Genomic DNA, 15,204 nt, shown 5'->3' with positions numbered 1-15,204 from the left:
ACTGAGAAGTTTTAAGGAAGAGAGTGATAGGATCTCATTTTCTTTTTTAAAAAAAGATAAATCACTGGCTATTTTGTGAACAATGGGTTATGGAGGGAGTTTGGGGTGGGGAGAGAGTGAAAGACCAGATATTAGACAGAAAACTGATTATGGGGGCTTGGACTAGGTTGGTGGTTTTGGGAATTGAAGGAAGGTGATTAATAAGAGATCTTTTAGAAATAGAACCTATAGAACTTGCTAACGGATGGAATGTGGGGGTATGAGAAAAGGGCACACTGACTCTGGGTTTCAGACTTTCCTAACTGGATGGAAAGAGGTGCCCTTTGGTATTTTATCTGGGGAAGATAACTTGGGAAGGGTCAGGGAGAAGGAGCAGTTTTAAAGGTTTGAGGTATCTATTAGATATACAAGTGCTGGTATCAGTGGTCTGTTGGAAATGTGAATTTGGGGCCACAGAACTGCAGTGCAGAACCTGAGAAGTAGGCCCTAACGGTGAGAGGGGCCTTCTGGGACGCAAGGCCCCACACCCATCTCCCCGCTTATATCCACTCACAAGTACCATTTAGCTTCCATTGGCCCCAGACACACCTGTTTTCCTCTGGGACTGGTTTCTTCCTGGCTCCAGGCAATTTTCTCACCACTCACGCTGGCTTTTCCAGTTCTCTGGGAATTTGGGAAAGGTCTGAGAACAGTCCTGTTTCCCTTGTCAAAATCATCTTTGCTCAGGCATCCAGTGACTCAGTTTCCCTGGTCACAAACTGAGTTCCTCCTTGCCACAGGTCACCCTTCGCGCCATCACCGGAGATCTGCATATGTAAATGAATGATTAGAAATAATTAAGAGCTGAGTCAGTGGCTCTACTAGAAACAGAACCCAGGCGTCTTGACTCAGAAACTTAGAGTTTCCCTACCGCGCAGCAGACGCGGCGTCCACTCGGCGGCTCCGACCCTTTCCGGAGTTTTAGCAGTAGTAACAGAAGTTGATCCGGTTTCTTCTCGGCACCTTCGCGCTTCGCAGCCCTGCGCGAAGTCGGACGAGGCGTGGGCGGGACGGGGGCGGAGCTGAGCCAGGTCCGGGGCGGGGCTTTGGCGTGGGCGGGGCTTCCTCGAGTTCCGGAGTCGAGTCGCTCGCCTTGGCCGGATCGGAGATGCAGCCGCCGCCCCGAAAAGTGAGCTTGGCCTGGGAATGGGGACTCCTGGTGGGCTGGCGGAATGGTGGGAGTTAAGGGGCTCCGGAACCGCAGTGGGGGACAAGGAGTTGTAAGGGTTCAGGGCCTAACCCAGAAGTAACCCAGGAAACAGCCCAGCCCCTCCCCGGTCCCGCCCCCTCACCGCTCCCTGCGCGGAGTGTTTTTTCCAGGTCTCAGGCGCTGGGGGTCTTCATCCTCTTCTTACCCTCACAGGTGAAGCCGGCTCAGGAGGTGAAGCTTCGCTTCCTGGAGCAGCTGAGCATCCTTCAGACCCGGCAGCAGAGGGAGGCAGATTTACTGGAGGACATCAGGTAGCTTCTGATCCCCTCCACGTACCCCCCCACCTCCGCCGTTGCGCGCCCCGCCTCTCCTCAAACCTACATCCGTCGGATCTGGGCCGGGGAGGGGAGGCAGAGGGTGAAGAGTTCTCCACCCTGCCCATTACTGGCCCTCACTTTCGGCCTCCCTCTCCAGATACCAGATAGGACTTATCCTTCTTCCCACCCCAACACACAGAAACACGCACGTACCCTCCCTGAAACCCCTTGACCCCATACCACTCCCTCCACCACACAATCAAGCTTAGAGCAGAATCTTACCTCCCTCTTCCAGACCTGTTGGAAGGCTGGAGGACAATGTATTCAGGCCCCCATCAGTCCTCACGTCTGAGCCCACTGATGGTTCTCCAGGGGTGGGGAGGATCCTGCTGAGGCTCTGAGCAATGAGGTGAGGTTGTTCTGGGTTGCAGCTGCCTGAGGTGATCTCAAGGACTCTCTCTTCAGTCTCATTTGCTCCTGGTATACTCACACTCTAGGCCTGGCTCCCCTCTTCCTCCTGCCCAGGCTGAGGAGAGGATTGAGGGTGGGAGAACAGGACTAAACTGTAACACCACTCTGCTCCATTTATCTCCACAGGTCCTACAGCAAGCAGAGGGCAGCCATTGAACGGGAGTATGGGCAGGTATGGAACTCCTTTCTCTGGACTTTGTCTTTTGTTCTAGCCTCCTTTAAACCACCAGCATTGGGGCGCCTGGGTGGCTCAGTTGGTTAAGCGGCCGACTTCAGCTCAGGTCACGATCTCGCGGTCCGTGAGTTCGAGCCCCGCATCGGGCTCTGGGCTGATGGCTCAGAGCCTGGAGCCTGTTTCCGATTCTGTGTCTCCCTCTCTCTCTGCCCCTCTCCCGTTCATGCTCTGCCTCTCAGTCTCAAAAATAAATAAAACGTTAAAAAAAAAAAAATTAAAAAAAAAAAAACAAAAAAAAAAACCACCAGCATTGTCTCTCCACACATTCTTCTGTTCTGGTCAAGAGCAAAAGCCTAAACAGAGGGGTGTCAAATCTTTCTTGTGCTACTTGTTGGCTGTGTGACCTTGGACAAGGTACTTAGCCTTTCTTGGCCTTGACATCTTTCTGTACAATGGAAATAATAATTGTACCTTCACGTGTGGTTGTTGTAAGGATGGGATAGGTTAATGCATGTAAAGCACTTAGCAAAGTAAGTAGCACATAATATGCATCTGATGAATGGCGTTAGTATACTCTGATCCCATATTTTCCCAGTTGGTGAGAATCTTTGAGAGGTAACTGGGTCTATGATGACTTTCCCACCAGGCACTTCAGAAACTGGCTGGGCCATTCCTGAAGAGGGAAGGGCATCGGAGTGGGGAGATGGACAGCAGGTGGGTCCCATGGAGGTAGGGAGGTCAGGAGACCTAGAAGAGATGAGGAGCTCAGTCTCAGGAATCTATGGGAATAAAGAGTCAGTGAGGGGGGAGGGCACGTGAGCTGTAGGTAGAGCTGACACAGCAGCCAGAGAGGAGCTGACCCAGCAAGGACACTGTGGGTGTGGGCAGAGGGCATGAGTGATCCTTGTGGCTGAGCTAATGGGCTGATCGATTGATAGGCTCCCAGACAAGGGGGATGGGAAAGCACTCTGTCTCTTATGGTGTTGGGGTTGGGGGGGGTCTCATGAAGCTTTGGAGTGCTCTCCTCCTCAACACAGACCTTCTATGGGGAGAGGCAGGATGGTGTTTGGTGCCTGGCGCTGCCTGCTGGATGCCACCGTGGCTGGGGGCCAAGCCCGGCTCCAGGCATCTGACCGATACCGTGACCTGGCAGGGGGCACAGGGCGGAGTGCCAAGGAGCAGGTGCTTAGGAAGGTATGTCTATGTGGATGGGATGAAGGAAGGGCTGGCTCAGGGCTGGGGTGATCCAGGTCAGGACTCTGTGTGTCCATGCCCCTAGGGAGCAGAGAACCTCCAGAGGGCACAAGCTGAGGTGCTGCAGTCTGTCCGGGAGCTGAGCCGAAGTCGGAAGCTGTATGGGCAGCGGGAACGTGTGTGGGCCTTGGCACAGGAGAAGGCGGCTGATGTCCAGGCTAGGTGGGGTCGTGTGGAGTTGGGAAGCCTGGCAGGAGGAGGGGATCCAAGGCATGACAGCCAGGCCTAAACTCGACTCCTCTTCCTTGCCTGCACAGACTGAACCGAAGTGACCATGGGCTCTTCCACACTCGAACCAGTCTCCAGAAACTCAGCACCAAGGTTTGGGGGATGTGGATATGAGGGAGGGCAGGAAGGAGGTGGGCAGAGTAGTCTCGTGGTTTGGAAACCAAGGGCATAAATCTGAGAGACTGGGACGAATCCAGGCTTCCCTACACCTTCAGTCCTTGACCTTGGTTAACCTGATCTCTCTGAATCTCATTTTCTTCATCTGTAACACGGAAATAGTGCATTTCTTTTTTATTCCTTTACTGTGCATTTATTGAGGATTCTATGGAGTTCCTGCTTTCAGAGTCTGGTGAATGCCAGACAGATAGTAAATAAACAAATAATCAGATTAAGTGAAAACAAAACAAGGTGCTATGATAAAGGGTAACAGGGTGTAATTTAGAGAGAAAGCTTCTCTGAATACATGGCTTGTCAAGAAGGAGCCAGCCATGCAAAGATCTAGGGGTGGAACATTCCAGGGAGAGGAAATGGTGAATTCAGGGGCTTTGAGATGGCAATAGCTTTGTGGGCTTGAGGAACCAAAAGAAGACTAGTGTGGCTGGAGTACTGTGAGCAAGGGGACAAGTACTGTGCAAACAGGTCAGAGAGGTCGCAGGACCAGCTCACGTGAAACCTGGTAAACCACAGTAAGGAGCAGTTGGGATTTTATTTTAAATGAACCCAGACACCACCAGTGCATCTTGAGCACGAGTTGTGAGTGTACAAAAGTTTTAGTATAGCACCAGGTGTATAGTAAGCACTCAATAATGTGAGAATCCATTCTGGATATGGATTGGCCTTGGAAGGACCCCAAGGGTCTAGCGGTCCCTGTTGACATATATTTTCTCTTCCCAGTTGTCTGCCCAATCAGCCCAGTACTCCCAGCAGCTGAGAGCAGCCCGCAACGAGTACCTGCTTAACCTGGTGGCCACCAATGCCCACCTTGACCACTACTACCAGGAGGAATTGCCAGCCCTGCTCAAGGCCAGTCCCAGCCCAGATACCCCTGCCTCTCAGAAGAGGGTGGCAGTGTGTGGGAGGGCCTGTCCTTTCTTCCCACCACTACCAGACTAGGTGGTGCTAGGGACCTAGCCTGCTTTGAGTGGGTAGAAGATAGATCCTCTGGTTCTGGTTCTAGTTCTAGCTGACTGCATGACATTGTGCAGAACACTTAACCCCTCTGAACCCCTCATCAGGGATAACTTCTGCTCTGCCTACTTTATAGACTAATGGGGCTCAGAGGAGAGAATAGATGTGAAAATGCTTTTTAAACTGTTAAGGTCTATGCATACGTGAGGGCCTATTATTAGAAGCAGTAATAATGTCTCATTCCTTCCCTCTTTCCAATTCCTCATGCCCATACCAATCTAAACCTGGGCAGAGAGCCTACTTTGCAGTAGATGCTGGGGGAAGGGTAGTGTCATTATCTCAGGGTTCTCTCTAGGCCCTGGTCAGCGAGCTCTTGGAACACTTGAGGGACCCCCTGACCCTGCTAAGCCGCACTGAGCTGGAAGCTGCAGAGATGGCCCTGGAGCATGCCCGCCATGGAGCACAGGCAACCTCCCAGGTGAGGGCTGTGCTCTTTAAGACCTCCCCAGAGATCCTCTTTACCCTGCTCTTTCAGTACAGACCACCCACTGCATTGTCTGCCTTCTTTCTTCCAAGAGGGGCTGGGGACAGGCTTAGAGAGGTAACCAGTGAGTGCCTACTTTGACCTTTTACAACCCCCCAGGTAAGCTGGGAGCAAGATTTGAAGCTTTTTCTTCAGGAGCCTGGAGTATTTTCCCCCACACCACCTCAGGAGTTTCAGCCTGCAGGGACTGATCAGGTGAGACCACTGTTCATTGGAACCAAACCACATGTAAAGGGGACTGTGGTTTAGGCCTCCTCCCTCATCATCCTTGTCCTGATAATGACTTGGTGACTGTTATGTGGCTTCAGAACTCTAGTTCACCTCCTTCCCACCAGGACACAAATAAACATATTTTATTCCACCTTTCCGGTCCTTGACTGCACTATCCTCATCGTTCTATCTCTATCCCTCAACCCAGATCCCATTTTGGGGACTCTCTGTGTCTCTGTGTCCACAGGAAGGCACACCTGTGTCTATATACATAGGTGTGTGCCCTCACCTCTTTGTCCCTGGAGGTCAGGACAGAAAGAAGAAAAAAGGAGGAGACTGTAGTGAAGGAGCAATATCAGGTCCTCCTCACAGTACCTGTGTTCATTGTTCATGCAGGTGTGTGCCTTGGAACTGGAGGGGGACGCAGGAGGCATGGCTGGGGACAGTAGCCTGGAGAAAGAGGTTCAGCGCTGGACGAGCCGAGCTGCCCGAGACTACAAGATCCAGAACCATGGGCATCGGGTGAGGTGGGGGGGGGGGGTGTAGGTATCATGGGTGGGCAGGAAGAGCTGAGAGATGGGAACCCTGGAATCAATGGGAATGTCATAGGGCTGCAGGCAGGAGGGGAGGGAAAGGTATATTAAGCCAACAGTGTGGCACAGTAGTTAAGAGCACTGGTTTTGGAGTTAGACCCACCTGGGTTCAAATCCTGCTCTCTTGTTTCCTAGTTATGTAACCCAGAGTGAGGGAGTGACTTAACCAACCTCTCTGGACCTCAGTTTCCTTATTAGAGTGGGGTTAATAATAGTAGCCACCTCATAGGGAAAATTAAATGACATAATACATGTGAAGCAAGTAGCAAAGTGCCATGTCCATAGTAAGTTGTCTCCCGTAGTATTTCTACCCACCCCTGTCCTCTGCCTTCCCAACCAGGTGCTGCAGCGGCTGGAGCAGAGGCGACAGCAGGCTCCAGAGCGGGAGGCTCCAGGCATAGAACAGCGGCTGCAGGAAGTGAGGGAGAGCATCCGGCGGGCACAGGTGAGATGTAGCCCTGTGGCTAGGGCCACTGAGATCCCACCCCCTTACACAACACTCTCCTCCACTGTCTCTGGATGGTGGGGAGTGGGTGGCAGGAGGTAGAAGGTGGACAAACTTGGGGAGGCTCCACCCACCTCCCAAAGGCAGGCCCAGCCATAGCCTTGATTGATCTCTCATCCTAATGCCAGGTGAGCCAGGTGAAGGGGGCTGCTCGGCTGGCCCTGCTACAAGGAGCTGGCCTAGATGTGCAGCGCTGGCTGAAACCAGCCATGACCCAGGCCCAGGATGAGGTGGAGCAGGAGCGACGGCTCAGTGAGGCCCGACTGTCCCAGAGGGACCTGTCTCCTACGGTGAGCACCCTTCGCTCCGTACCCATACACACCCAGGAAGGTAAAGGGTAGAACTCCGCAGTGGAGGGAAGACCCTGTAAAATGGGGATCATGACAGTACTTAAGTCAAAGAGGTTGTCGTGAGGCATGAATGAAATAAGTATAATTTTTTGCATAGTTTGTAGCATAGAGTGTCAGTGAACTTTTGTCATGAGTACAGTAAAACCTTGGTTTGCGAGCATAATTCGTTCCAGAAACGTGCTTGTAATCCAAAACACTTGTATATCAAAGTGAATTTCAAGAACCATTGGCTCAGTTGTGATCATGTGACATTCAGCATCACATAATACTCATATCGCAAGACATTGCTCATTTATCAAGTTAAAATATATTAGAAATATTTGCTCTTCTTGCAGAACACTCACAGAACAAGTTAATCACAATCTAAGATTTTACTTGTATAGGATTGTGGTTATGAACTAAGCTCTAAGTACAGATTATAAGTGGTTCGAATACCAGCCACTCTACTTATTAGCTGTGTGATCTTAGAAAGTGACCTAACCTTTCTGAGCCTCAGTTTCCTCCCAAGTAAAACGAGGTTTTCAGTTACGCAAAATATCACTGGGTCATTATGGAGATAAAATGAGGTGATATACATAAGATGTTTGGTGTTGTACCTGGCACAGATTAAGCACTCAGGACTAATTCTGTGGTGGTTGGTGTTACCCTGCTTGTGTTGATTTTGCTTTTGATAACATGGTGAACAGATCGGGGGGGTGCCACCTTGGGGAATGATCTGCCAGTGTTCTTTAAGAATAGAGTGGAGGAGTGGGAGATGAAATGGGTGCTTGAGAGTGTGGGGCCCCCCTATGATGTCTGTTGTCTGCCCCCTCCAGGCTGAGGATGCTGAGCTCTCGGACTTTGAGGAATGTGAGGAGACCGGGGAGCTCTTTGAGGAGCCTGTCCCCACAGCCTTGGCCACTAGGCCCCTTCCCTGCCCTGCACATGTGGTGTTTGGCTATCAGGTATCAGGTGGGCATGGGGGTGGTGACCTCCGACAGGTGGGGATGGGAGACAGCCAAGTCCTGAATCCTTCCTTGTGGGGCACAGGCAGGGCGTGAGGATGAGCTGACCATCACAGAGGGCGAGTGGCTGGAGGTCATAGAAGAGGGAGATGCTGATGAATGGGTCAAGGTGGGTATGGACCTTAGATCCAGATCCTGGTTGTGGGCAGGTGGGGAGGGTGCAGTGGGAAGGTCTTCTCTATGGCTTGCAAGGATCCAGCCAGACAAAACTAGAAGCCTAAAGAGGAGGGCTAGGGCTATGGGCTGCTGAGGCAAGTCTGCTATCTGTTCACATTGCTGGGTGAACAGGCTCGAAACCAGCACGGCGAGGTAGGCTTTGTCCCTGAGCGGTATCTCAACTTCCCGGACCTCTCCTTCCCTGAGAGTGGCCATGACAGCGACAACCCCTCAGGGGCAGAGCCCACAGGTGAGAATGGGAAATTCTGGGTCTGGGGAGCGAGTGTTTGTGGCCCTGGGATATCATAGTCCTGGGGGCACTACCGTCCATCAACTCCCCTCAGCATCTCTCCTGGGCTTCTGCAGCTTTCCTGGCCCGTGCCCTATACAGCTACACGGGACAGAGTGCAGAGGAGCTGAGCTTCCCCGAGGGGGCACTTATCCGCCTGCTGCCCAGGGCCCAGGATGGAGTGGATGACGGCTTCTGGAGGGGAGAATTTGGGGGCCATGTTGGGGTCTTCCCCTCCCTGCTAGTGGAGGAGCTTCTTGGCCCCCCAGGGCCCCATGAACTCTCAGACCCTGAACAGGTGAGGCTTTCTTCTCCCTGGATCCCCAGACACCTCTGGGTTGACCCTCCCACTCCAGTGAGGCCCCATATTCATCTTAATGCCCCCTCCCTTCTCCGGGTTTACCTCCTATAGTGGCTTGGGTCTCCCAAAGGAGTTTGGCTGGGTAGAGAAGAAGGAAACCCAAACTGTCTTCATTAGAGTTTGATAGTCTTACTTCAGTGCTAGGTACATCTGAGTTCATTCCTACTGCATTACCTTGGGCAGTGATATAACCTCTGTGCTTTTGTCTTTACATGTAAAACAGGGTAATAATACCTGTGTCAGCAGCCCACTTGTCGTGATTAGAGATAATGGAGGTAAAGCCCCTAGCACAGTGACCCACAGGAGGTTCTTTAATATATGGTACCTGTTGTTACAAGGAAAAGCCTTGGCGTGGTAGTCAGGAGACCAGTTCTAGTTGGGACTTGACCACTAACTGGCTCCATGCTTTTGGATAGATAGCTTAATCTGAGTCTCACCTCTAACAAAGAAAACATAAAAATCCCTACTTCATGGGATGGTGGTGAGGAATGAATTAATTAGTGTATATGAAGTGTCAGCAGAATGTCTGGGATATAGTTAAGTGTCAGTACATATTGGTTATTGAAGTGTATTATCAGCTAAGCCCCCACCTGGATATAAGCATTTGGTGGCTCTCCAAATTGAGAAGTGATGGGACAGGCATTGAAGACAAGGTGAGAGAAAAAGTTAATGAAACTTTCCCATATGCCAGGAATAACTCTGTGTGCTCCTTCTTCCCAGATGCTGCCATCCCCTTCTCCTCCCAGCTTCTCACCTCCTGTGCCCACCTGTGCCTTGGATGGAGCCCCTGCACCTGTGCTGCCTGTGGGTGAGTAGAGGGCATTGGAGGCCCTGGGAGTGGAAGAGACAGGAAGAAGGAGCAAGGTTATACTTGACTCCTCTGCCTGCCCTCAGGAACCTCCTCCCTCAGGCTCACAGAAGCATGATGGGGAGAAGAACTTGGGCTTTGAAGGCAGGTGCATTGTTCAGACTTTGCCTGTGACTTGCCAATGTGTGGTTTCAGGAGTGATGTGTAACCTGCCTGGGCCTTTACAGAGTGAGGAGAAAGGTCCCTACTTCACTGAGTTCTTGTGAGAGTTAGAAAGATGGGCCTAGCATTGTGCCTGGTACATAACACTCATGCACTTAGTAGCTGTTTTCTCATGATTATTATTTGACAAATTAGCCAGCTTCTCCCAGTGTTTTCCCAGTATACATTCTCTGCCTCTAATGTTCTTGAATCCTACAAACGTCTTAGTGTGTATCATCATTTTCTTTCTTGGAATGTCTACCTTTTCTAAAACCTTCTGGCACTTCTATTTTCTTCATGGAGCTTCCCTCCTTGATTCCAGAGATCCCTGTGAGCATATTCTGTACCTCCTATACCTGTAGTTCACTTGGAATGGTTTAGCACTTATTCATTTTGTTTGTTGGTTTTTCACTCTTAGGTTCCTGGCATGGCCATTGGGAGTGGGAGTGCTGTGAATTCCATCTTCTCCTCTCTGGTACCTTGCACAGGGCTGATTATACAGCAGGTGCCAAATAAGTGTTGAGGATGGATGTAATGATGTATTTTATGGCTCAGATTAGTGACTATTCATTAATGCAACAAATACTTAGAGACTACCACTGTCGTAAATGCTGGAGATGCAGCAGTGAACAAAATAAAGTCTGAAGACTGACTTGTGGTTCTTGTTTGCAGACCAAGACCTGGAATGTCCTGGACCCCTGGACATGATGGCACCTCGACTCAGGCCGGTAAGGGCCCCTCCCCTGGAGGAGATTGTGTCATTCCAACTTGTCCTGTTTTGTCTAGGGGTTTGAGGAAATGGACAGGGATATCCCCAACGGACGCTTCTGGAGCACTGACTGTGTGTTCCCTACAGATGCGTCCACCACCTCCCCCACCAGCTAAAGCCCCGGATCCTGGCCACCCAGATCCTCTCACCTGAAGCCAGGGGACTGCTGTCCCCCAGTGATGCTGCTGTCCCTATTTCCACGATGTCAGAGACCACCCCCTCAATGATCTGAAGTGACCAAGCCAAAAGCTGGAGTCTCCCCCATCTCTACTCTCACCTCCAGGAATAGAAACTTTTCTTCTCCCCCTTTCTGGGGTTGGAACTCACTCCCCCCCCCCGATTGTCCTCCTGTTATTTCTAGGGCTGGAACTCCCCCTTTTTCTTCTGCCACCACCCCATCTCTAAGTGGGTTAAATATCTAGAAATCTCTGGGGCTGGAACCAATTCTCCAAAGTCTTGAGTGGCTCCAGCCCATCTGTGTCTCCACCCTGGCTCTGTGACCCACCCCACTCCAGATGCCATGGCCACTGGGTTTGGGGGCTGGAACAGGGGCAAGCCTGTCAAAAGGAGCTGGAGCCAGTATGCAAAACAGCTGTAATGGTCTGAGCGGATTTATTGACAGTGAATAAAGGGCACTAAGCCCAAGCCAGGACCTGGGCCTCTTGTGCCAAGAGGGCAGGGGGCCTATGGTGCTATTGCTTTAGGGGCCCACCAAGGGCAGGGGCCTGCTCCCAGCTGCCACGCTCTGGCAAATGGAGCGAGGTGATGGGGAAGGGGTCAGGCGGCCTGTTGGCAGGCAGGGGAAGTGAAAGAGACTGAGGGATGGGGGTGGGGAGACTTCTCCCGAGGTCCCCCAGACTGAGACCATGCAACTCCAGGTGGAAGTAGAGCTGGTTCCTCAGCTGAGGGCAGTGCTGTCCAGTGGAGAGGAGGGCCTTCATGCCCACCCACCCCCGGCCCTGCCAGCTGGTAGTCCATCAGTACAGTGAAGAAGGAGGCTTGGAGGAGAGGAAGGGTAACAGTGTTGCTTCCTATTCAAGCTGTGTCTCAGCTTTTACCCAGGGGCTACAGGACCTTCCCTACCTCCTGGGGTACATGCCCACTCCCCACCACTAAACCAAAGAATGTGTAGCAAAGGCCAACCCTGGGAGTGCAGAGAGCCAATGGGCTTAGGTAGTTTAAGTAGAGAGTGGGAGGATGAGATTATCTGACTTGGGGCCCAGGCAGACTCACCTCACACACCCCCTGCTCCTCGTGGTGCAGACACCTGTGAGAGAGAAGTGGTCAACAATGGGAGAACAGGATGTGGGTCATATCAGGGCCACCTCCCCTTCAATCCAGGGTAGGAGGCAATAAGAGCTGAGCCCACCATAGCCCTGCCCATGTCTTCCTACCTGGTGATCTGTGGTGTCCAGTTTGCTTGGCTGTCCAATTGCCTCTCGACTGGCCAGTCCTGGGCTTGGGCCCTTCCCTCCAGCCCCTAGAACTGACTCTGCAGAGGCTCTAGGGTTGCCCTCAAGTGTACAAGGGACTAAGCTACTGTCCCTGAGTCCTCCATTCTGCACCAAGGGACTGGCGAGGGCCAGGGGCTGTGGCCTCTCAGGGGGCAGGCTCTCAATGGCAGGTGTCCCTGCCCTGGGATGCCCTCCCCCAGACCCCTGACTACCCCCTATGTCCTGCCCTCCACCAGACCCCCAGCTCCTGTCTGTGGGAGAGCCATCACGATGCTCATGTAGTCCATAGCGCTTCTCTATGTGTGTCACCCGGAACCTGGGAAGGGAGAGAACACTGGGGCTTAGGACCATAACTCAGAGGCTGCTCAGCTTCCCTTTAGCCAGGGACATCCTGGGTTTCATGGCCACTTCCTTCTGGCCTAGGGCAGGGGAGACCTCCCCCAGATGGTGGGGCATACTGTGTAGCCTGACTCCTGCTGTAGTTCACAGTCTAGGAGAACAGAGGTGGGGACCACCTTTGGAATGAGGTGCCTGATCATTGGGGCTCCCACCTCAAACTCCCTTTCCCTGGGGCTTTCTATCCCCACCTGCCCACAGAGAACACAGTGGTCTCCCCAGGCCGGGGGCGGCTCTTTCCTTCCTTGGAGCGTCCCTGACGGACAAGTGGGGGCCTCTTGTTGCGGCTACAGTGGATGCAAGGGGCAGCAGACCCCAGATGCACTGTGTGATGATGGGAGGGGGTTCCGTCCTGCAGGCTGGAGGTAGCATCCACGCTGGACAATAGGGAAGAGGGGAGCAGGAGTGACATTACCATTTCCTTTCCTGTTCCATTTGCTCCTGTCCTTTTTGCTTCTTAAAACATCAGATGCCTCACCTTCCCCAGGCCCCAACACTATTGTATTTATCTAATAAACGCAATATTAAGACGTTAGTGATCATGTGTTCTCCCTCCCAGGGTTGTTTGCTGAAAGCGGGCAATGTTTAACCCAAAAGAGTGGCACAAGGGATAAAGGTTAGGCTTGATGACATCCAGATGGAAGTATAATTTGAAGGAACTCAGATTCCTACAAAACTTCTTTCTTCCTATAGGTTAGCCACCTTTGCGTTCCCCCCACCCCAAACATGCGAAGAAAGGATTGTGCTGGAGGAGAGGGTACTCTCCAAGGCAAGCTAAGTCATGCTGGCCCTTGTTTCCAGCTCACCTGGACAGCTGCACTGTCCCTTCTCCTTCACTGTCCCCCAGCATCTCCTTCAAGGCCTCAGCATTGGCTGAGAGGAGAAGGAAAAGAGGGAGTCAGTGGAGGTGGAGGTCAGGGCAAGAGAAAATTGACTGGGGACTGGGTGGGGGGGTGGGTTGCGGGGCAGGGAGAGCAAAGGGCCAGACTACACCCACCTTCATTTTGGATGATGCAGCGAACAATCCTCTCTACTGTGTCCTCATTCATGTCATCGTCCTCAGCTGAAGCATGAGAGGTTGGCAAGGAAGCAGGAAATGAGTCAGCTTTGCGTGAACATTACCTGGTGGCTTCTGTGGCTTATTGCCCAAGATCTATCCTTTTGTTTGCCATCATGCTGCATGTCAGCATTTCAGGGGTCAGGGCAGTAAAGATGGGAAAGGTAAGTGGGAGTCCAAGACTACCAACAGTGAGCCCTTCCCACCCATCCTGCCTTTTCTAGCCTTGCTTTCAGGATGGTGTCATCCCACTTGCAGACTCAAGAAAGCATCATTAAGCCTCCCTGAAGGCATGGTAAGGGTTTGGCCTGGGTCTCTTGGCCAGGAAGGCAGAAAGAGGTGTGGGGTGAAGGGTATGGGAGAAAGGTGACTGAGCCAGGTTCTAGGCTCCTCACTCACGGGGCTGGAGCTGGGCATCGTCAGGCTCCGAGCCCCTCGACGTGCGGCAGCGGTAGCCCTTCTTCTTGAGCACGTGGCAGATCATGAAGCCTACGAGGCCCATGAGGAAGAAGACCAGCACAAGCAGGAAGAGCATGTACAGCCCATGTTGGGGCGGTTCCAGGTCAGGCTGTGGTTCCGACATGAGGCCCTGGGGGGCGAGCGCGGGCCAGGGCGCCTCCTGGGGTTAGGGGGCTGCAGCTAGGGACTGGGGGAGGGATAGGAATTCGGTCCTCAGGATTCGAAACTGACAAGCCTCGGAGGTCCGGCCCCACCCCCCTACCCAACCAAGGAGCTGTCCGTGTCAGGGGTGCTGGTCCGGGGCCGGGGTGCCAGACGGCGGATGCGCAAGCCCTCTTCCGCGACCCTGATCCTGCTTCCCCGACGCCCAGAGCGTTCCCCTTTCCAGCTTGTCCTGCGCTTCCGTCCCTCCCAAGGACACTGCAGAGCGAGATGGGACGGAATTCTCAGGCGGTCGGCTTAAGAATCGCGCCTGAGTCAGCGTCCGCACCTCCTCCGCGCTGGCCTGAGCCAGGCCTCTGCAGCCCCCTCCCCTGCGGGTATTCCGCACAATGCCACCCCTTTGGGTTCCTCCCATCCAGGCCACCTGGCCCACTCGGTACCGGTGGTTTGGTTCTGGCTCCGGCTCCAGCTCGGGTTCCTGCTCCAGGGGCGTCCTAGTCCGGCTCAGGGCCCCCGACGCCCTCCCGGCGCTCATCCCTTGCTTCCTCCCCCTCCCCCCTTCGCCGCCTCACCGGCTCCGGGCTGCGGCTGCAGATACCGGTGCCGCGGCAGGCGGGGGGAGGGAAGGATGAAGAGGGATGCGGGCTGGTTGGGAGCGGAGGCAGGCTTCGGACAACTCCGACTGTGGGAAGGGGAAGGAGATGGGGGTGGGGGCGCTGCCGCAGCCTCCCTAGGTTCCCAAATGCCTTCGCCAGTCGCCAGCCCAGGACCAGGGGGCGGAGCGCAGGTGTGCGGGGCGGAGAGCTAGAGCCTTGCGCGCTTGTGAGCGCAAGTGTGGTGCGCGCGTGACTGCGCCGTCCCCCCTCCGCGGGGGGAGTGTGCGGCGCCGAGCCTGGGTCCGGGCGGGGAGCACAGGCAGTCAGACGAGAGTGCTCTTCACGGGTCTATCCCGCACGCCGGGCGCGGCTCCGGCCCTCAGATGCCTCAGCTGAGTGGATAGTCAGGAATCTTCCCAGTGGGCCGGGGAAAGCTGGCTTTCTCCACCCAAGAGGGACAGCGTGGCTGGTTCTCCGGAGTCTCCTAGACTGGTGACCACGGCCTGAGCCCCGTTTGGGGCAGGTGGC

At 53.5% G+C, this 15,204-nt stretch overlaps 2 protein-coding genes across 5 annotated transcripts; one reads left to right on the top strand and one right to left on the bottom strand.

The window, feature by feature from the left end:
- Positions 1-1,089: 1,089 nt before the first annotated feature.
- FCHSD1 (FCH and double SH3 domains 1) lies at positions 1,090-12,937 on the top strand. 3 transcript variants are annotated; one of them, XM_042937701.1, is made up of 20 exons: positions 1,090-1,168; positions 1,403-1,500; positions 2,104-2,149; positions 2,799-2,866; positions 3,211-3,346; positions 3,432-3,568; positions 3,664-3,727; positions 4,529-4,657; positions 5,118-5,240; positions 5,406-5,501; positions 5,913-6,038; positions 6,450-6,554; positions 6,743-6,904; positions 7,780-7,908; positions 7,994-8,077; positions 8,257-8,374; positions 8,491-8,711; positions 9,495-9,582; positions 10,456-10,511; positions 10,640-12,937. In XM_042937701.1, the coding sequence occupies exons 1-20, from the start codon at positions 1,148-1,150 to the stop codon at positions 10,703-10,705; spliced, it is 2,073 nt and encodes a 690-aa protein (XP_042793635.1). In that variant the 5' UTR covers positions 1,090-1,147; the 3' UTR covers positions 10,706-12,937. The 3 variants fall into 3 exon arrangements, with proteins under 3 accessions (XP_042793635.1, XP_042793627.1, XP_042793643.1); XM_042937693.1 differs by having other exon boundaries at positions 3,190-3,346; XM_042937709.1 differs by lacking the exon at positions 8,491-8,711 and having other exon boundaries at positions 3,190-3,346.
- RELL2 (RELT like 2) lies at positions 11,459-14,975 on the bottom strand. Of its 2 annotated transcripts, none has more exons than XM_042937722.1 (8): positions 14,521-14,975; positions 13,859-14,338; positions 13,400-13,465; positions 13,209-13,275; positions 12,594-12,779; positions 11,947-12,322; positions 11,786-11,819; positions 11,459-11,550 (listed from the first exon to the last, which is right to left on the bottom strand). In XM_042937722.1, the coding sequence occupies exons 2-7, from the start codon at positions 14,040-14,042 to the stop codon at positions 11,787-11,789; spliced, it is 912 nt and encodes a 303-aa protein (XP_042793656.1). In that variant the 5' UTR covers positions 14,043-14,338; positions 14,521-14,975; the 3' UTR covers positions 11,459-11,550; position 11,786. The 2 variants fall into 2 exon arrangements, with proteins under 2 accessions (XP_042793656.1, XP_042793662.1); XM_042937728.1 differs by having other exon boundaries at positions 13,859-14,105.
- Positions 14,976-15,204: the final 229 nt, after the last annotated feature.

This window comes from Panthera leo, chromosome A1 (genome assembly GCF_018350215.1).
Source record: "Panthera leo isolate Ple1 chromosome A1, P.leo_Ple1_pat1.1, whole genome shotgun sequence".
Taxonomy (NCBI): domain Eukaryota; kingdom Metazoa; phylum Chordata; class Mammalia; order Carnivora; family Felidae; genus Panthera; species Panthera leo.
The sequence above is the reverse complement of the archived record's forward strand: the minus strand, read 5'-3'. Positions and strand labels throughout refer to the sequence as shown.